General features: G+C 35.5%; 1 protein-coding gene across 2 annotated transcripts; it reads right to left on the reverse strand.

Moving 5' to 3' along the window:
• Positions 1-17,740: 17,740 nt before the first annotated feature.
• LOC142634065 (pentatricopeptide repeat-containing protein At4g20770) lies at positions 17,741-21,122 on the reverse strand. Of its 2 annotated transcripts, none has more exons than XR_012844031.1 (2): positions 18,526-21,120; positions 17,741-18,174 (listed from the first exon to the last, which is right to left on the reverse strand). XR_012844031.1 is itself a non-coding variant. In XM_075808335.1 (2 exons), the coding sequence occupies exons 1-2, from the start codon at positions 21,001-21,003 to the stop codon at positions 18,440-18,442; spliced, it is 2,409 nt and encodes an 802-aa protein (XP_075664450.1). In that variant the 5' UTR covers positions 21,004-21,122; the 3' UTR covers positions 17,741-18,439. The 2 variants fall into 2 exon arrangements, 1 of the variants encoding a protein (XP_075664450.1); XM_075808335.1 differs by having other exon boundaries at positions 17,741-18,484; positions 18,640-21,122.
• Between the last annotated feature and the right edge of the window lie 490 nt (positions 21,123-21,612).

The following is a 21,612-nucleotide window of genomic DNA, read 5'->3' on the forward strand; positions in this document are numbered from 1 at the left end:
AAATCCTAGACTCTAAGGCTTAATCTAAGGATTCAAAAGTAAAAAGATGTTGAAACATACCTTATATGAGTCTTAGAAGTGATTGATCTTGAGTTTTGGGTGAGTTTTTTAGAGAAAAAGTGTTTTGGGTTGAGAGAGGCTCAGAGGAGGCAAAAATAAATGTTTGAAAAACTGTCACTGTTTGCATTTAAAAACTGCAGAATTGCGCTTTTCGAGGGTAAGCTTCTCGCGAAATTACTCTTGAAAATGCCATTGAAGCACATAACAAATTTTGGAGGTAGAGTTTACTCGCAAGACAGTCGCAAAACTCTCTGTATGAATTTCAATGTATTTTGAAATTTGCCATCCTCATTTTTGCCGAAAGAGCTTACTCACAAATTACTCGCAAAAAGGCCTCTGGAAGAGTTTTTGAGAAAAAATGAAATAGAAATTTTGGAAAAAAACTCTAAACACATAAAAGCATAAATCACTTTCAAAAACATATAAAACACTCAAATATTTTTGGGTTTGATCAACAAGCAATTGAGTATGCATATCACATTTGAACACGTACAATCACACAAATGGAATAAGCATTCTTTGAACATTAAACTTGTGTGATGTGTGTGTGAATCAAGTATGAACTAGTCCATAGTCTAGTATGAAGTCTCAATGATCAATTCAATCAAATCACACACAACTAATACGAAGTCAAGTAATCTATCTCACTTGTAGAAATGAACATATATGACCCCTCACTAATGTGTTTACAATTGATTAAAAGGTTTTTATCTGGCTTCCATTTTTCATACTTTTGATCAAATACAACTCCAATTTTTGAGACACGATGCCATAAAATTTTTAATGAATTTTTGACAACTGAGCCTTTGGCTTTGGCACCATACATTTCAATACATATTTGCTCCACCTTTTCCTAGTCAAACTAGTTATCAAAGTAAAGGTTTTTCAGCTCTTTCTCCTTTTAGAGATTGACATTTGAAGAGCTCTTTTGAAAAAGGAAAAAAAATGTGTGAGGAGATATATAAGCACAAGTCTACTTATGTATCAAGATCAAACAAGACTATTGACCAATCATTCATGACAAAGTTGAAGATCTATTTACAACAATCAAACGTAAATTTCTAGATGTTGCTCACACTTAGAAAACGTGCATACATAACAAGTTAAGCTCGTAAATACACTACGCTATTAGTACGGAGGTACTAGGCCAAACACATGTGATATACACAACACAAGCAATTAAACTTTTTGAGATTTTTCAATTTTTATGAGTTTTTGAATTTCTAAACACACTAAAAAACAGAACAAATAAAGTAAGATCAACAAAAACAATCAAACAAAGATTTGAAAAAGAAACAAAAACATACGCATGTGAGACCTATATAGCAATGATGCACCAATAAACAACAGTAGGTCACACAAGGGATATGAGTCAAGGGATGATACCGACACCAATGGTCTTACGGAGAGATTCAAACCATGGACCATCAAGGGGTTTAGAAAAAATGTCTACCTTCTGATTGTCGGTGTTGATAAACTCCAGCCACACAATTTTCTCCTCCACCAAGCCTCGAATGAAATGATATCGAATTTTGATATGTTTAGACTTTGAATGTTGAACTGAGTTCTTGGATAGATTTATGGCACTAGTGTTGTCACAAAAGATGCACATGGTGTCTTGAGAAATTTCATAATCATTAAGGAGTTTCTTCATCCCCAATAGTTGAGCACAACAACTCCCCGTTGCATTGTATTTTGCTTCAGCCGTTGATAGAGACATTGAATTCTGTTTTTTGCTCATCCAAGACACCAAATTATTTCCGAGATAGAAACAATCTCCCGAGGTGCTCTTCCTATCATGGACATACCCGGCCCAATCAACATCTAAGTATCTAGCTAGGCAGTCATTTGAATCTCTTGAGTACCAAATCCCATAGTCGGATGTTCCATTAACATAACGAATGATTCTTTTGACTGCTGTCAGATGAGACTCTTTGGGAGCTGCTTGAAAACGTGCGCATACCCCAACACTAAAGGCTAGTAAAGGAGATTGTCAATCATGCTCCTATAGAGTGTTGGATCTCCACACCGGCTAGATCGAAGCTCAGTTTTACTGAGGAACTCATTGGAGTGAATGCATGTTTCTTGGAGTCTAAATCGAACCTCTTTATGAGATTTTTGGCATACTTCTCTTAAGATATGAATATCCCATCTTTCCATTGTTTCACTTGAAGGCCTAAGAAGTAGTTTAGCTCCTCCACCATGCTTATCTCAAATTCCTTCTTCATTTCTTTCTGATAGACCAAAAACGTATTGACTCCTTGTGATGGATTAAGTTGATTAATTAGCCAAGTTCAATTAATTAATCAAATTAACATGCAAGCGCGTGGTAGCACAAACAAATCACCAATTAACTAAGTATGCAGCAGAAAATAAATAACATGGTGATTTGTTTACGAATGGGAAAAACCAACACAGTAAAAACCCCACCAGGTGATTTTAAGGTCACCACTCCTGAGAATCCACTATTAGCACAACAAGCGGTTACAAGTAAAGGAATCCCAATACCTTATACCAACCTACAGTTGAACCCTTACCCCAATACCCAATTGGACTTGTTCTGTAGTGACAATCTCTCCTTGTATTGCACGGCTCCAAGTACGTGACTAACCAATCTGATGTGCGGATTCCAGTACGCGGCTTACTCCTTTGCACAAATCTTAGTACGTGACTAACTCCACAGCAATCCTTTGATTGTTGTAGTTGATTTGCAGCAGCTTCACATAGAAACACCAATAAGATCTTCAATGTTGGTGCAAGAGACTTTGCTTCGTTACAAAACCCAAAGGCGTACAAAAAACGCAGCAAGAACTCTTTCTTGTGTAGGAGGAGGCTAGGGTTTCAAAAAGAAAACCTTATGAAGCTCTCTAGGGTTAGGTTTTTCTTTTTCCACCTCCTTTAAATAGGAGCTTTGATGGGGTCTCCTATTCCAAATAGATTTACACAAACCTTGGGTTTTCCTAGTCCAATAAGAATCATATAAAACCATAAACAAATAGCATTTTAGAGTAAAAACGTTGCTGGCTATAAATTGAATCTCGCAAGCTCGATCGATCGAGACATCTATCGAGCTTTAATGTATCTCGACAGATCGAGATGTTGTCGAGGAGGTATCGAGACCTGCAGTTTGCACTTTTCTTGAGCAGTTCTTGAATAATTTTCATGTCTTCAATTTAACTACTTGTAATGATCATCTTGAACCTACTTAGATTTATCCAAATACAAGTAAAGTGCATTTTGTCAAAGGATATGCCAATTACATAAAAATATGTCCCCAACACTTTCGAAAATTCTTGAGCAAGGTGATCAATTGTTGACCCGAATACAATGTCATCCATATATACTTGAGCAACAAGGAGAGATTTCTCATCTCGTTTGAAAAAGAGTGTTCGATCAGCTTGGCCTCTCTTAAAACCATGATCTAAAAGATGTGAGGTGAGACGATCATACCATGCTCTTGGTGCTTGCTTCAGCCCATATAATGCTTTCTTCAATCTTAGCACATGGTCCGAAAAATGTGGATCTTGGAACCCCTTTGGTTGCTCAACAAACACTTCTCCATTCAAAAGTCAGTTCAAAAAGACACTCTTCACATCCATTTGGTATAGCTTGAAGTTCATAATACACATTATGGAGAGAAGAATTCGGATTGACTCAAGTCTTGCTACCTGAGCAAATGACTCAATAAAATGTACACCTTCAACTTGAGTATATCCTTGAGCCACCAATCTAGACTTGTTTTGAACAATTTCACCATCTTCATTGGTCTTGTTCTTAAAGATCCACTTGGTGTCAATTACATGTGTGTCCTTGGGCCTCGGTAGCAACTCCCATACATCATTTCTAACAAATTGATGTAACTCTTGGTGCATGGATTGGACCCAATTTTCATCTTTCAAAGGTTCTTCCACTTTCTTGGGTTTAAATTGAGCAAAATAGCAATGATACTTCACATGATTCATAATATAGCTCGGTCCTCTTTTCAAACGGAGTCCTTCATCCAAATCACCAATTATGTTGCTTTTGGGATGATTGAAAGTTACTCTTGACAAAGGTTTCTTGGAAGTAGAGGTTTCCTCATCAGGAGAAATTGGAAGTTGAACTTTCGGAGGGGTGAGTGGACTTAAAGACCCTTGAGTTGATCTAGTCTCCCTTCCTGATTCAGTAGGAGTAGACTCCTTTTCCGGTGATTGTCTCTCACTATCATCACTTTGAGACATGATACCATCACCCTCATTCTTCTTAAGGCTTAGAACTTTGTCATCCTCACCAACATCCTTTTCTGGAATGGTGTCATCTATGACCACATTTATCGATTCCATCACCGTCTTAGTGTGCTTGTTGTACACTCTATATGCTCGACTATTTACGAACTATCCTAGGAAGATCCCTTTGTCATTATTGGCATCAAATTTCCCAAGATTCTCCTTATCATTGAGAATGAAGCATTTACTTCCAAAGACTCGGAAGTATTTCACCTGTGGCTTCTTTTCCGTCCAAATCTCATATGACGTTTTCTTTGTTCCCGCTCGGAAGAAAATCCTATTCCCTATGTGGCATGATGTGCTCACCGCTTCAACCCAAAATTTTTGTGGAATGTCTTTGTTGAGAAGCATCACTCTCATCATCTCTTGGATCACTTGGTTCTTCATTTCAACAACCCCATTCTGTTGTGGAGTCTTTGGGGCTGAGAATTCCTTTTCGATACCGTGCTCATTTCAAAATGCTTCAAATTTTGCATTCTCAAACTTTTTCCCATGACTACTCCTGATTTTAACTACATGAATTCCCTTTTTATTTTAGAGCTTTTTACATAATCTTTCCATCTTGTCACATGCCTCCGACTTCTCTCTAAGGAATTCCACCCAAGAGTACCTTGAGAAATCATCAACCACAACCATGATGTATCTTTTCCCACCCATGCTTTCCGTTCTTGTTGGACCCATTAGATCCACATGAAGCAACTCCAAATGGCGATTTAGTTTGTTTTCCCAATTGACATGGACCACAAAAATTTTTCTCGATCTTTCCAAATTTCGGAAAACCAATCACGGCTTCAAGCTTTGAAACTTTCGCCACTTGCTTGAAATTTGCATGCCTAAAACATTGGTGCCACAACTCCAACAGATTTACTTGTGCACTCCGACATGATACATTTGGCTTGGGAACTACGCTATAGAAATTGTCGGTGGTCCTAAGTCCATTCAACACTTGCACACCTTCTTCACTGAGGATTAGACACCCTTTCTTTAAAAATTAAACTAAAAAGTCCTCATCAAAATTTGGGTAATACTCAGCAAGTTTGCTTTTAGCCCTTCGATATAAAGAACATTGGTCAACAAAAGAAGTCCCGGAATATCGATAATTCCCTTTCCTAGGACTTGTGAGTGGCTACCATCTCCAAACGTCGCGTAACCATTCTCCTTTTCCTTAAGACTTTTGAAGAGTGATTTATCTCCGGTCATGTGCCTTGAACACCCACTGTCAAGATACCATAAACATGAATTAAACACTTTCAATACGGTATGAACAAAAAGACAAGCATGAGACAAACATTCTTGATTATCAAAGCAAGACTCATTTTCCTTTACACTGTTCATGGATAAGTGAGCTTTCTTTTCAAACCATCAAGTTTGTTACACAAATGTCTATTCATTCTCTTATATTTTGCAATTAAGGAATTAGACTCACACAAGCTATTATGAAGCTCATGATTTCTATGTTTTAAGCATTTCAGCATGTGAATAAAAGATTCTAGCATGTTTCTTAGACTTGAATAACTCTAGGAGCTCATTGCTAGGACAATCTCTAAAGATGCTCATAGAGTCATTATCACAAACACATGAACTACACTTCATGTTGGCCTTAGCCATAGCTATATCCATAGCAAAACAAGGGGTCTAGGATCACACTAGGATAATGAAATCTGACAACTGTACCCGCTCTGATATCAATTGAAAGCTCGAATTTGTGTGAAAACATAAAAGCTTGTTTAGACCCCCAAATTAAAATTACGGCTAGATAGCTTTTACTCTAACTTATACTAAGTGCAGAACAAAAGTATTAAAGCACAAACAACCGTTAACACTACTCTAAGCCATATCTAAACAATATCAATAATATAAAGTAAAGTTTAAGAGTAGGGAAGAGAGATGCAAACACAAGATAACATCGAGATGCGTTATCGAAGAGGAAACCGAAAAACTCAGTGAAAAACCTCTCCGTGACCTTCCAAATCAAAATTGATCCACTAGAGAATAAAGTTGGAGTACTTGAATAACAAAATACCCTCCAAGCCTAGTCTACCTAATGTACTTGAGACATCCAAGCTCCTGCTACCAATTGACTTCTCAGAACCTTGTCTTCTCTAGCTTTCTGGATCCCACAATTCAGCCCGATTGCATCCGTCAATGAATGGCTCTTTCCAATGCTTCCCAACAACACCAAAATCTCACTTGACACTCAGAATGAGTGTGGTAAGTGTTTGGGCTATCAACCTTTCAAGGATATGGAGATGGAGGTAGGAGTTGAGGAAAACTACAAGGAAATGTGTAGATGATTATGGGTATAACAATCTCTAACTCTCAAGTATATTTCTAGGATTTTCTCTCTCAAAAACACTCCTTACAATATGTGGATAATGAGAGTATATATAGTGTGGGTAAAGACTTGGTAAAACAAAACATGACATTTTGCCAAACAGAATGTTTTATGAGTACTTCGCGGGAAGGCCTTACCCGTAAGACATTCGCGAAAACCTCCAAGCTAGCATGACTTTTCATCTTCCAGTCATGTGCTCTACACGTGGCTCTTTCGCGGGTAAGCTTCTCGTGAGGCACTCGTGAAATCCACTTGTTAATTCTTTTAAGCTTGATTCTTCACACTCTCTCATACTCATCTCTTACAATTAAAAAACCACATAAATATAGAGAAATATGATTGAAGAAATTATAATCAAATTTGGCATGGAATTAAAGACAACATAAAATAGTTGTAAATTACAACTTTACACATTGATTCACTAATGCTTCATTAATAAACATATATATATTAATAAACTGAATCCATCTCACTATTGGACATATATCACTTGGACGTAAACCACTGTTGAACATATATCATTTGGACATGAACCACAGTTGGACATATATCATTTGGACATGAACTACCACTTGATATCTATTATTTGGACATAAACTCTTAACACACATTATTTGGACATAGACCATTGCTGGACATACTTTATTATGTTGAACATGAGCCATAAACCACAACTGGATATAGATGTGGCAAAACGGGCGAGCCGAGTCGGGTTCGGGTCGAGTCAATCGGGTTGCGGGTCGGGTCGGGTCGTATTTTCCAAACAAGTTTTTTTTTTTTTCAATTACAAAAACAAATCAATGACAACCTGTTTAGAGAGAATGAATAAAATCAATTAAGCAAATAAATTGCACTTAATGCCACTTGCTGGTTTCCAATTCTGACAGTTTTGAGCATGACAAAAATTATTTATAGTCATAAATTCATGATGGAAAAAGTCTTCAATGTTAATAGTTCACTGTCAAAATACATATAATTACAAGTTTACATCTTTAAAAAGAGATAGATCTTAAAACAAACAAAACAAGTAAGCCAGCAAAGTAGAAATTTATCGGTCTTCTTAAGTGCACATGTTCTTATTGCATTTAAAATAATAATAAAGTTAGATTACTTAGAAAGAAAAACTAAACAAAAAAAGATTTAAAAATAAACATAACATATTAAGTAAAGAATAAGGGCAGAGGCACAAGCTTTGATTGCTTTGTGTGAAACTAAAAAACTGTGGAATGCTGAATGTGTGAAGAAGGGCAGACTGGAGGTGCAAGAGAAAACTGAGAAACAAAGAAAGCCTAAAAGAGTAGAGCTGAAGTACTGAACTAAGGAACTTAAACTTTCAGGTTTGTAACTTTGTATAATTGTATTGTGCATTTTGTCATTTTGTGTCTTTGGCTCTTTGCCTTTTTGGTTTTGGAAAATCCGCAAATGGACTACAACTAGCAAGCATTGACCATTGAATGAGATTTTCTTTTTCTTTTTTTCTTTTTTTTTTTAAATGGTTGTGACAGGCACAACCTTGTGTAACATGTTGGACCTATTGCCTATTGGTGTTGTGAATTGTCTTGTCAATGTTGTCATGAATGATGAATCTCTATTCTCTCATGTCATGACAATTGTTTTTTTTTTTTCAATTGTTTATTTGTTTATAATTATGATTATATTTGAATCATTTTATTACTAGTTTTGGTACTTAGGTGGTTTATGCACCTAGTATCAAGACGTAATTTAAATATTTTTTTAGCGAACTTTTTTTAACAGGTCAGGTCACGGGTCAACCCGTTTTTGCTTCGGGTAAAAAAAAAAAAAATCGGATTCAGGTCGAGTATTTTTCGGGTCGGGTCGGGTCAAAAAATTCTGACCTGTGTTGCCATGTCTAGCTGGATATGGACTATTTTGGACTCATCACATTACTAGACATATGTCACTTAATTAATTACTTTCTGCTAGGGTCATGCGTTTTAGTATTGTCAACCACGCCAAATTATGTGTCTTTTATTGAGTTTTAATGTGTCTTAAAGTTGTAATTGAAGACCAAGTTGAAGAAATAAAGTTTGCTAAAGAAAAACTCAAGAAAAACATTTTTTCAGCACTTTTTCAGCATGTATCTCGATAGCAACTCTATAGATCGAGATTTTGTTCTCAATAGAAGCTTAATAGCGACTTGATAGATTGAGCTTTGCGGATCAGCAAAAATCAGCAACGCAAAAAAGTCTATAACTTATTCGTTTGAAATTCGAATTGAGATCTGTTTGAACCAGTATTTAATGGACATCATAAGCCATCTATTAGAGGGTTTTTCAAAGAGAGAAACACTCCATTTATGCAGCTAGGGTTTTGTAACCAAGTTTTCTCTATTTCACCAAACCAAAGAGTTTCAAAGTAGATTTGAAGATTCCATTGTTGAAGAAGCTGAAGTCATAGTAACTACCACACACTTGCTACTATAAGGAAAACCTTCAAGAGGTTCTTGAAGTTAGTTGGAGGTTCCAATCATGATTGTCGGTGGAGAGTTTATATATTGAAGAATTCAGAGGTTTTGAAGAGGTAGAAGGTTTTTACTGTAAGTTCAACTATTGCAATTGTAGAGTCTAGGGATAAAAGTTTTATACTAGATTTGAAACTTCTCTTTATTATAATGGATTGCTTTTTGGTAAGGTTTCATCCTAGGTTTTTTACTGTGAAACTAGTTTTTTTTTTTAATTTTCCTAGGTCATCATATATTGTCTTATTTACTATTCTGATGTGCATATTTTTGACATGATATTGATATTTTTTTTTTTAACTAAGGATTATTCATAATATATCTAATTAACAACTTAGGTTTAAAACTTGTTAATTCTATCAACCGGGGTCTAAATTTTCCAACAAGTGGTATCAGAGTGGGCACACTGATTAAGTTTTAATCTTTGCTGTGTGATTCATTGACACCCGTTGTCATGAAAACTCTTGATTGTTTTGATTTGCATGATCTTGTGTTAAATGATGTGATGATATTCAAGATGCCTATTGTAAGCTTTATAAATTTTGTATGAAATCTCTTAAAAGTTCTACAAAATTAAAAGTTAAATTTAAAAAGATTAAACTTGAAAAAGATGAATTGATTGTAAAATTAGATGAAGCCAATAATTTAAATGAGAATTTAAAAAATCAATTTTCATCTAAGGTGGACAAAATTAAGAGTTCTGAAGAGCAACTAGTTGAATCTAAAACTGAAGTTGAAAAATTGACTAATGCCAAACTTATTGTTGACCCTAACTCAAATGAAAAAGATTTTTATATTCCTCCATTTAAAAGGAATAACAAAGAGTTGAAGGCTAATATTGCTAGGATAGACAAAGGTAAAATATCTGATGTTAATGCTAAAGTTTTTAAACCTATGTCTAAACTCCTACTACGATGAAAGAAAAATCTGAATTTGTCCCCACTTGTCATCATTTTCATATTATTGGTCATATTAGGCCAAATTGTCCTAAGTTAAGGTCTCTATCAACCTCCAAGGCTAGACATCCTTCTAGGAAGCCTAATAGTTCTAAAACTACTCATGTTTGTCACCATTGCGGTGCTTTCGGTCACACTCACCCTAACTGTTTCAAGTTGTTCCCTCATAAGCGAGTGTCTAATAGGTTTCATCATTTGTCTAAAAGCTATGTACCTATTTTTGGTGAGTTATTAAAAGTTTTGAGCTTTTTAACTTAATTTAAGGGGAATTCTAATTTCTCTACGTCCTTTGGTAGTCATACTAGGACACGTGTCTTTTCATCTTCACAGCCAAAGACTCGTGCTATGTGAGTGATAAAGGATCCTAAGACTTAATTGTCTTTCTGTTTGTCCTCGACTTTATTTCTTTCTATCTAAAGTAGGACTTTCATGTTTGATTTCTTATCTATTTTTGGAATCATGCTTTCATGCATTGCATTGTTTTGCATTTTTTTATTTCTCTTCTTTCTTTCAAGAAAAGAAAAATAGAATATAAAAAAATATAAAAACAATGTGTGTTTTATGTATACTGGTACTTGTGTACCTTAGATGGTCTTTGAAACAAAGTTCTTAATTTGGTATCACTTCTAGCTTAGATAAGCATCTTCATGCACAACTAAGTAATGTGAGCTTTGTGGCTTGTTATATGATTTGGTTAATCTTTTATCATTCATATCTATATCACTCTTTTTGATGGGAATGACTAGAAAAATCTAAGAGAAATGCATAAATAACCATTTCACCACTAAAACTCATCAATCATAAAATATTTGCGTGCAATTCATAAAAACAGTGCTCAATAAGGTGTAGCACTTGCACAGCAAAAACAAGATGTGTGGCTTACATATTTGGGTATTTTTATTCTCTCTTATATACCCATGCATGTTATGTCAATTTATGCTTTAAAGAAAAATATGCAAAGAACATGGAAAGCAAAAAGAATCAAAATGCTTTTAAATATGGTTGCAATTGTGTTTTTAGGAAATATGGGAATTATATGATGTACCTCAAAGGTGATGGTCCCCATCAAATGGTTATGATTGTGTGTGGATGTATTTGATTCTCTTATATTATTACTTTTCATATAATGAGACACTTATACTTCTTGCAAAAGTTTCATATACAACACGTATACTCTTTGCTACTCTTGATACAATGTACAGATATAATGTGATTTGGCCATTTAAAGTTACTCTTGTACTAGTGTGAGTGTTGTTTTTAAACAAAAATTTGTGTTTTTGCTTTAAAAAGTCCGTTGGAGTTTTAAGTTTTGCATTTTTATTCCCTGTGTGTCCATAGCATCTTATTTTCATGTTTTTTCTTGTAGGTCTATGGTTCTTTGCTCTCCTTGTTCCCTCTATGTCAGTTTTCTATCTGTCTCCAGCCAAGTTTTTTTGGCTTTCTATACCCTTTGAAAATCGTGTCAAAAAGGGGGAGAATTTTGAGATTTGAATGTCATTCCTCAAGGATTTAGGGGGAGAACTTCATGTTAAAGGGAAGAAAATCTTTGATGTAACTACTTAGGGAGAGAGTTAGTTTGATACACTTTAATATTGATATATTTTGTGTTGTGTATCTTTTGGTTTTGTAACCATTTACATACATCATGTGTTGTTTCTATACATGATGATGATGTCTGTGTTTCACTCTTTATCTCACATGTGTTGTTTCTTTTCTCACTTTATATACATGTTTCTTGTTTATTTAACTTGTCATTGCACATAGTACCTTGATGCGTCTTGTTTAATGCCTTTCAGGAAAGTCAAGTTAAAACCAAGTCAAGATTCTGAGCCTTCTTCTTGCAGCAACTTTCAAGGTTCAAATCTTTTACACTAGGCTTATTTTGTAATCTTGAGTAGAATGTATTCTAGGACATTCAATGTACTCTTGTGGTTTTGTCACAAATTGCCAAAGGGGGAGATTATTAGGTTCAAATTTCTATGTAATTGACATATCTTATGACAAAACGCAATTTACTTGTTTATTATCTGTCATTGTTTTCCATACGATGTGCATAACATGTTTGTTAAGTGCTTTCAGGAAAGACAGATATGAAGCCAATTAAAACAGTCAATTGTAGTTCGTGCTATGATTTCTCAAGATTGGTTGTTTTTAGATAGGCTAGTGTATTTGAATATGGTTTCATTCATTCATTCATTGTATTTAGGTTATTGTTGTATTGGGCTTACTTTTGTACTTGAGGATTTGTCATAGATTGACAAAGGGAGAGATTTTTAGGGTCATATGTGGTATTGTCAACCATACCAAATTATGTGTCTTTTATTCAGTTTTGATGTGTCTTAAAGTTGTAATTGAAGACCAAGTTAAAGACACAAAGTTTGCTAAAGAAAAGCTCAAGAAAAACACATTTTCAGTACTTTTTTAGCATGTAGCTCGATAGAAGTTGAAACTTACTATCTCCTCAATAGTAGCTCGATAGATCAAGATTTTGTTCTCGATAGCAACTCAATAGATCGAGCTTCACTGATTAGTAAAAATCAGCAACGTGAAAAAGCCCATAACTTATTCATTTGAAGCCCGAATTGAGATCCATTTGAACTGGTATTTAAAGGATATCATTAGCCATCTATTCGAGGGTTTTTTCAAAGAGAGAAACACTCCATTTATGCGGCTATGGTTTTGTAATCAAGTTTTCTCTATTTCACTAAACCAAAGAGTTTCAAAGTAGATTTGAAAAATCCATTGGTGAAAAAGCTGAAATCATAGCAACCACCACAGACTTACTACTGTGAGGAAAACCTTCAAGAGGTTCTTGAAGTCAGTTGGAGGTTCCAATTGTGATTGTGGGTGGAGAGTTCATATATTGAAGAGTTCATAAGTTTTAAAGAGGTAGAAGGTTTCTGTTATAAGTTCATCTACTACAATTGTAGAGTTTAGAGACAAAGGTTTTGTACTAGATTTAAAACTTCTCTTTATTATAGTGGATTGCTTTTTGGTAAGGTTTCCCCCAGATTTTTTTACTGTGAAGCTAGTTTGTTTCATTGGTTTTCTTAAGTCATCATATCTTATCTTATTTACTATTTTGTTGTACATGTTTTTGACATGATATTGATGTTTGTTTGTTTGTTTAACCAAAGATTATTCATAATATATCTAATTAACAACTTGGGTTTAAAACTTGTTAATTCTATCAACTTGGGTCTAAATTCACTTAACACATATAATAATAATGTTCAACTCATCATTTAATCAAATCTATTATGCTAAACATATTCTTTATTTATTTTAACCATTATCACGATTCTTAGACTTAGGGCTTTATCTATTTTGTAAGCTTAAAAATACTCCAGAAGTCATTGGTCTATGCGGCCCAATGTCGAATTCTGGATTGAACCCCCTAAATCAAATCCAGGTCTAACAAAGTCACACCTCCAACAGAAGATACGTAACCACGCAAAAAATTGGCCTTCAACAACCACTTTTTCAAGAGAGAATGTGAGAGAGAATAATAAAAAATTTATGGAAAATAATATGAGAAGAAAAAAAAGTAAAAGTAAAAAGTATAGTAATAAATACCAAATTATCCAAGTCATGTTATGTAGTGCAATATGATAACATCTATGAAATCAAAGAGACTAAATAAGATAACAATTTGAAAACACAAAACTTAATCAAATCAACCCAAAGTAGAGTTCCAAATAATACAAAAATTTATCAACCTAAAGTAGAGATGCAAGAAAAGTATTTTTAAAAAATCCACCAAAAATGAAAAAAAAAAATTAGAGAGAGAAAGATAAATAACCTTTTGTGTGTGGAAAATGTGTTTGTGTGTGAGTGTGTGTGTGTGTGTGTGAGAGAGAGAGAGAGAGAGAGAGAGAGAGAGAGAGAGAGAAATAACACTTTGTGTATAAAAAAAACTATAAATAGAATGGAAAGGAAAATTGTAAATTTATAGTAAGAGAAGAGCAATAAGAAAAGCAAAAAATAAAAGATGATAAATAGACAAAGGAAAAGTGAGATTGAGGTGGATAGTAGTGGGGAGATAAGAAGGTTAAAGGGAGGGGAAAAGTTAGAAAAAGTATAAAAATAAGTTGAGAAATTAATAAGAAAAAAATTAAAAATAAGAAAAAGAATTTTGAAAATGGGTGGAGGATGGGGCTGTTGATGTGGGTCAACGGGAGCGTAGTAACAATAAATGTTCACTTTAACTTTTCAATATATATAAATTTGTAAAGTCAAGAAATGTTATCTTTCATACTAAGGGTCTGTTTGGATACCGCTTATTTTACTGAAACTAAAAACTTATTATTAAAAGTACTGTAAATAAAGGTAAAAATTAGTTGAAATAGTATAATGGGGTCTATAAATAGTACCAAAAAGTGCAGTGGGCCCATAAATAGTAGCAAAAATAAGTTGAATAGTGAAATAATTTTTATTTATACTATGTATCCAGACGGAGGCTAAGTGGCTGTATTATGAAGAATTTAGTTCCAAGTTTTGTAGGGCGCTCATCAAAAATGCACATTTTAAAAGACCTAAAAGATCCCCCATGAGGCATGTTAAACTAGATCAAATTGGGTTGGTAATGAATTGTGATGAGCTTGGAGAAAGACGGAAGGTGAAGGTGCTCCCTAGGCGACCCTTTGTTTTTGCTAGAGACACAGCTTCTTGTAAATTGTAATAAAAAGTGTTGGCTCTTGTTTTGGCAAGTTCAATTTGGTTGAGTTACTCCCAAAAAAGAAAGGTGGGGGGGGGGGGGGGGGGGCCCCACCGCCCATTTGTGCCTATTTATCAATTTGCCTCACATATGATTCTCCTTCAAACTCTTATTCTCATTTTTGTTAAAGAAAGCCCAATGGTGTGGGTGGTGCTTAAACAGATGGAAGGAACCCAGCGAAGGTAAGTGTTACAAACTGACTGCTATTCAGAAAGCAAGCAGTACAGTGAAGATTGTAGCTGCATGACTTGAGGATACGAGGATATAGGAATTGCTCTATCTTAGTTATCTAATATCTGTTTGTATCAGGGTGGTCGATACCGTACCGGTATCGACGTACCGGCCAGTGCACCGGTACTGGTACACTTCTATATTGTACCGGAAAAAATACTAGCCGTACCGGCCGCGTACCGGCCATATCGGCTAATTTCGAGCAATACCGGCCGGTACCGGGCGTACCGGCCGGTACAGAAAAAAACTTTTTTTTTTATTTTTAGTTTTGTAATTTTTGAATTTTCGTAAGGGCATAATAGTAACTTATTTACATTAACTTATTAGTATTATTTGTTTTCTTAGTATGCAATGAACAACTAAGCTTTCTATTTTTTTATATTGTGTTTTTTTTTTCTTTTAATTGATACTAAAGTCTAAAACTATGAATAATTTGTTTTGAATTGAGGTAATGTTTTATGATAAACTTTTATATTTACTATAATATAAGTGAAATATTATATGTTTATAAACATAGTTCTAGAGATTTTAGTGTGTGTGTGTGTGTCTATATATATATATATATATATATATATATATATATAATAGCGGTAAACCCGAAACGGTACACTGGTATTAACCGGTATCCGAAATATATCATACCGGTGGCCAAACCGGTACAGCCTCCGGTACGGTATTGACTTCCTTGGTTTGTATTATCATTTAGGAGTTGTTGCACTTACGTTCTGTTGTAAGCCTTTACAAGGCCTGTGATCAATAATAATAAAGAGATATCAGAATATATATATGAAAAAAATCAAGCCTTTGCTTATTAGGAGGTCCTAGTTATCCCTTGAAGCATAGCCACAAAATTTCTTTGACATTAACTTGCTTTTCATATTTCTCTCTTTTGTCACCATAGCCTCACATGGGAGAAGAGGTGCAGCTTGCGACTGTGGGGTCGTATCAGTAAGCTGGTACACAAACTTATCAACTTATGAAGCATCTACCTTGTTTTGATGTTAGAGTTATGGAGCTTGTCTGCTTAGAGTCCGAGTCCGTAAACTGTGGCTGTTTTTTTTTTTGGTGTTCAGTTGGGCTGCAGCTGTTGCAACGCATATAGTGGCTGCAGCTGCCTTGGAGTTTCTACATATAGTGGTTGCAGTTGTCTTGGAGCTTCTATATGGTCATTGCAATTGATTAACTGTTGCTTGTTGAATTGGTGTTTGTTAATGAAATTACTTGATTCTTTAAATAAGAAAAAGAAAAAGAAAAATCTAATATGTCCGAATAAACTTTCAAAGTATTGGTGATAAGCATTCTGTTGGGGTTCGATTTAAAACATTCTTTGCTAGGAGTTGGGATCTCTATTACTAATTGCATTGCAAGTTGACACATGAGCAAACTAAACTTTCCTGATTTAGCAAACTGAATCCTCTGCATTAAGCTTAGCAAGCACAACAGTACACTAACTTTGAATTTGAACTAAATCTTCTAACCTAGTGTTATTCAATTCCAAATCCATTGACTTTTCAGGTACAGATACCCAACTGCCTGCTTGTCCTAATATGCTGTACTCCTATAATGTGGGCCGTCAATCCACAATCATTGCATATACACTTCAGAAATTATACAATCACAAAAGCATGAAATATTACATCTTTGTCCATCTATCGCATTACAAATATTTAATTGGGATTTGCGAGCACGACACTTATGATAATAGAATTTGATCACTATTACCATTAACACAGATCAGTCGGAATAGCACTTGACAGCAAAAAAAATGAATTTCAAGAATAGTTTCTTCACACTTGCAAGCAGTTTAACCAAGTATAAACCAAAAGATTCATGCACTAATTCAATCTTGTAAAAGTTGCAATTAGCAAAAAATTTGAACTGTCAAGGGAAAGTTTGAATCATTCAAGCTTCAAGTTGCTAGTGATATTCTCAGAGATTGAGTTAATGAATATATGCCGGAAGAATCAATATAAAGCTGAGCTGTGAAGGAGGATTACCAAGGTGTAGCTGGGAAATTGGATCTTGCATAGAAGTTAGCAAAAGCAGAGGTACTACCTTTCGAAGAATCCTTAGTACTTTCTTCAGTGGCTTCTCATACATTTCTTCCGAACTAGATGGAAAATTGGGGAATGTTAACTCCTGAAATTTATATTTTACAAACACCACCCACTCCCCCCCCAAAAAAAAGAAGAAAAGAAAAGAAATTTCTCTCTTCCTTCCCCTCAATTCTACCTGCTAGCAATTTTTTGGCAATTCTCCCTTCTAGCATAGAGGTGTCAATATAGGAGGTGCAGGTATTCCCAGCCAAAATTTCTGCCCATTTTGGCAGTTTCAGCATAAGGAGGAGCACTACTCAAGGATCATGGCTTTGTTTGAAGGAGGTAACAGAATAATCTGATTGACCACTCAATAATGATACCATTTTTTGTCAAAACTAGTGACAGAGGTTATGTTGAACACCTTCACTATGAGTCCGTTTGGATAGAACTTATTGCTGAAAACTGAAAACTGAAAATACTGTAGCAAAATAATTTTTTAACGTGTAAAAAAACACTGTTCACTCCTTTTTTTTTACTGTTTATATGCCTTGGTGCACTGTTCATGTCCCATGAACAGTGCACCAAGCGCTGGTCTTTAAAAAAAAAAAAAAAAAAACGCAAACGTAGCCCGGAAAACGGGGATCCAAACGGGCAATATATATCAACACAGATCCATATTTCTTTCATCTATTCCAGTACATTATCTTGCAATAGATTAATACATTATACATATTCACACACATATTGTGTGTGTGTGTGTGTGAGAGAGAGAGAGAGAGAGGGAGAGATGGTGTAACCTGCTGAAACCCATACCATCAGGCCTTGTCTAAGATTCAGCCTTTGTCCATTATAATGTCCAGAATTATTAATATTTCCGGCAGAAAAATGTTGCGTGCTTGTTATAAAATGTTGGCACGAACCTGAGGGATTTTCTTGCCTTGATTTTCAAAGGCCATCACCAAGTCTTGGTCTTGGCATCAGAGTGGAGATATGAATATGGTCCAGACCATCACCTTTTCTCTCATATTGTGGCTGCTCTCTGCCTTTTGAATTGTCCGTAGCGGTAGCAGTGAAGAAAATCATGACCTGCAGCTGCAAGTCAAAAAACTCCAAGTGTTAGTGAAATAACTCAAAGACAGGCAATAAAATAAATCTTATAGCAAAAAAGAATCACAAATCAATTTTTTGGTGATTGAATCTCCTCCTTACAATCCTTCAAGCCTGAGGGAATATCTATTGTCTTCTTTCGGTGTTTATTATCTTATTTTATCTTTTTGTTCTTTTACCAGGAAAAACTTCTATTTTCAAAGTCTGAGGAGGGAGAATGCTTTGAGTTCCTGAATTCCTTACTCAAGCACTAATGAAGCTTCAACTTCATAGTTCCATTGTAAGAACCAATCATCTGTCAACATAAAAAAAATCCTCATCAGCTATGCTTACTACCTTAATTATAGTCTTCACTTTAAATGCTGATGAATCCTTCTTGACAAACACTAGGCCCACTGTAGGAACTTTGACTTTGTACTATCCATTATAGCAAGAACTTCCATCACTTACTGCTTGAGCTTCGACATTAACCATTCTAAGGTCCTTGTCCACCTTATAGGTTTGCATATCATTCCTATAATCAATCCAACTATAACCTGGTTCCTTAATCACTTGTTTCTCACTCATCAGCTCTCTAACAGCCTTCACATCATCCCATCTTCCCAAAGAAGAATAGATATTGGCCAAAAGCACATAAGGGGCAGAATTCTGTGGGTCCAGGTGGAAAAGTTCATCTGCTGCTCTTTTTGCTAAGTCCACATTAGCATGAACACGACAAGAACTAAGCAATACCTCCCATATAACTGGGTCATCTTTATATGGCATCTTATCTATAAGCATTTCTGCTTCATGGAATCGACCAGCTCGGCCCAGAGAATCAATAATGCAAGTGTAATGGTCCAAGAAAGGCTCGACTCCATGTTCTTGATGCATTGAATCGAATATTTCTATGCCGACATCCACCAATCCAGAATGGCTACAAGCAGTTAAGACGGCAACAAATGTTATACCATCAGGTTTCTCACCTGAACTGATCATGTCATTGTAGAGACAAACAGCCTCATATCCATGTCCATTCTGTGCATACCCATGTATCATTTCATTCCAAGTGACAGTGTTTTTGCCAGGCATCATATCAAAGAAAAATCGGGCCCCATCTACATCACCACATTTTGAATACATATCAATAAGAGCACTCCCCACAAAGATATCATTCATATATCCATCTTTTGCTATTTGAGCGTGAACCTGCCTCCCTTGAAATGAAGAAGATACTTTAGCACAGCAACTCAGAACAGTAGCATAAGAAAATTGGGTGGGACACATTCCATTTTGTCTCATCTGCTTGAAGAGCGTGAAAGCTTCCATGTCCAGAGAATTGAACGAAAAACCAGCTATCATTGAATTCCAACAAACAATATCTAATTCAGACATGTTAGAAAATATACGAGTTGCCATCTCTGTCTTCCCACACTTAGCATACATGCCAACTAGTCCACTGGCAACATATATGTCAGTATGAAAAAATGCCTTTTGTGAGGCGGCATGGACCTGCTTTCCAGACTCCAGAAGCCCTGTTGCTGCACATGAGCTGAGGATAATGGCCAGTGTAGTCCGATCAGAATGCACACTTTGAAACTGCATTTCCCTAAACAGTTTTATTGCCTCGTTGTGATTCCCACTCTGGGCATAGCCAGAGAGCATGGCATTCCATGAACTCACACTTGGGCATGGCATGCTATCAAACATTTGACGCCCAGTTTCAACATCCCCAGACCTGATGCATGCTGCAAGCATATTAATATAAGTGACTTCATCCGGTTCAAAACCGCTACACTGCATTCTTTGCAGATACTCCACAGCTTTCTCCGTTTGGTACTTCTGGCCATACCCAGCTATCATAACATTCCAAGAAACAACACTGACTTCCGACAAATTAGTAAAAACCTTCTCGGCACTATCCATGTCCCCATTCTTAGCGTACATATCAAGCAATGAATTATTTAAATGAAGATCTCGCTCGAATCCAAGTTTAATCGTGAGGCCATGAACTTGTTGTCCATGTACATTATACGAAAGCCTGGCATTGAGATCATCCTGACCGAAGTCTCCCCATACCCCTCTAGCACACACACCTAAAATGCTTGACAATGAGACAGAATCGATTCCAATTCCTTTTCTACACATCAGTCTAAACATTTCCAAAGCTTCCACGACTCGATCCGTTTGCACTAACCCACCCATCATTGCTGTAAATGTGACCTCATTATGTTCAGGCATGTCCTCAAAAACTCGAATTGCATCCCTAAGCAGCCCACACTTTGCATACATGCACAACAAAGCATTAGCTACGTACATATTCACGTCAAGGCCAATCTTAATAACAAGACCATGACATCTCCTACCACACTTAGAATTCTCCAATGCACCACATGCACTAAATATACTCGCCAACGTGAAACGGGTCGGCAAAAATCCTTCTGAAATCATTGAATCATACGCAGCCAATGCCTTTTTTTCAAACCCGCTTCGAGCGAATGCACTAATCAAAGTGTTCCAAGACACAGTGTTTCTTTCAGGCATTTTAACAAACAAGGTATAGGCATCATGTAAATTGCCAGCTTTGCAATGAGCTCCTAGGATGGCATTCCAAGAATACACGCCTTTGTGAGGAATTTGATCGAATACTTGGTGGGCAGAATGAATGTTTCCGCATTTGGAGTAGAGCTCAATGAGGCGGTTGGAGAGGAAGGAGTCGGAAGCGAGGCCGATGCGAAGGATAAATGCGTGGATGAGTTTTCCGGCAAGGTGGGATTTCTTGTCAATGCAAGATTGCAAGAGGTTTGCTAAGTAAGTGGTGGTTTTGTTTTCCATGCTTACTGTTACATTAATATTATGCTTAGCCCAGCGCCAGTAGTAGAGTTCAAAAAAAGAAAGAAATCACCTGCAATGTTTTAACCTACAATAACCACAAGGGGCAAGAGTTGGCACAATCAAAACTTGTCATGTCAATAAAAAAAAATCCAACGAATCTATTATGTCTTCTAGTACAATTTTAAGAAGATCATGGTCTATATTATCAATTAAATATTAAAATTTTAATATTTTGTAACTTAAAATTATGTAAAAAAAAATTATTAATCAAATAATAAATAGTATTTGAGTTTAATAAAATTTAATATATATATATATATATATATATATATATTAAGAACATAAATAAAATATAATCTAATAACTAAATTTCAAATTTCACGTGTAATAAAAAATGTATAGGAAAAGTTTAAAGTATTTATCTTCAAACTATATAGACAATTAAAGGGTACAAGTACAAAGCTAAAATATGCAACTCTTTGACATGGACATAACTCTTTGGCTATGGGTTGAATTCGATGAATTGGATTCGACCCACTATTGGGCATGGTTTAAGTGTACTATTATTGTGGGTTGGTAAAATTTAAGGAACTAATTGGTTTCAAAAAG

The sequence above is a fragment of the Castanea sativa genome, chromosome 5, assembly GCF_040712315.1.
Source record: "Castanea sativa cultivar Marrone di Chiusa Pesio chromosome 5, ASM4071231v1".
NCBI lineage: Eukaryota > Viridiplantae > Streptophyta > Magnoliopsida > Fagales > Fagaceae > Castanea > Castanea sativa.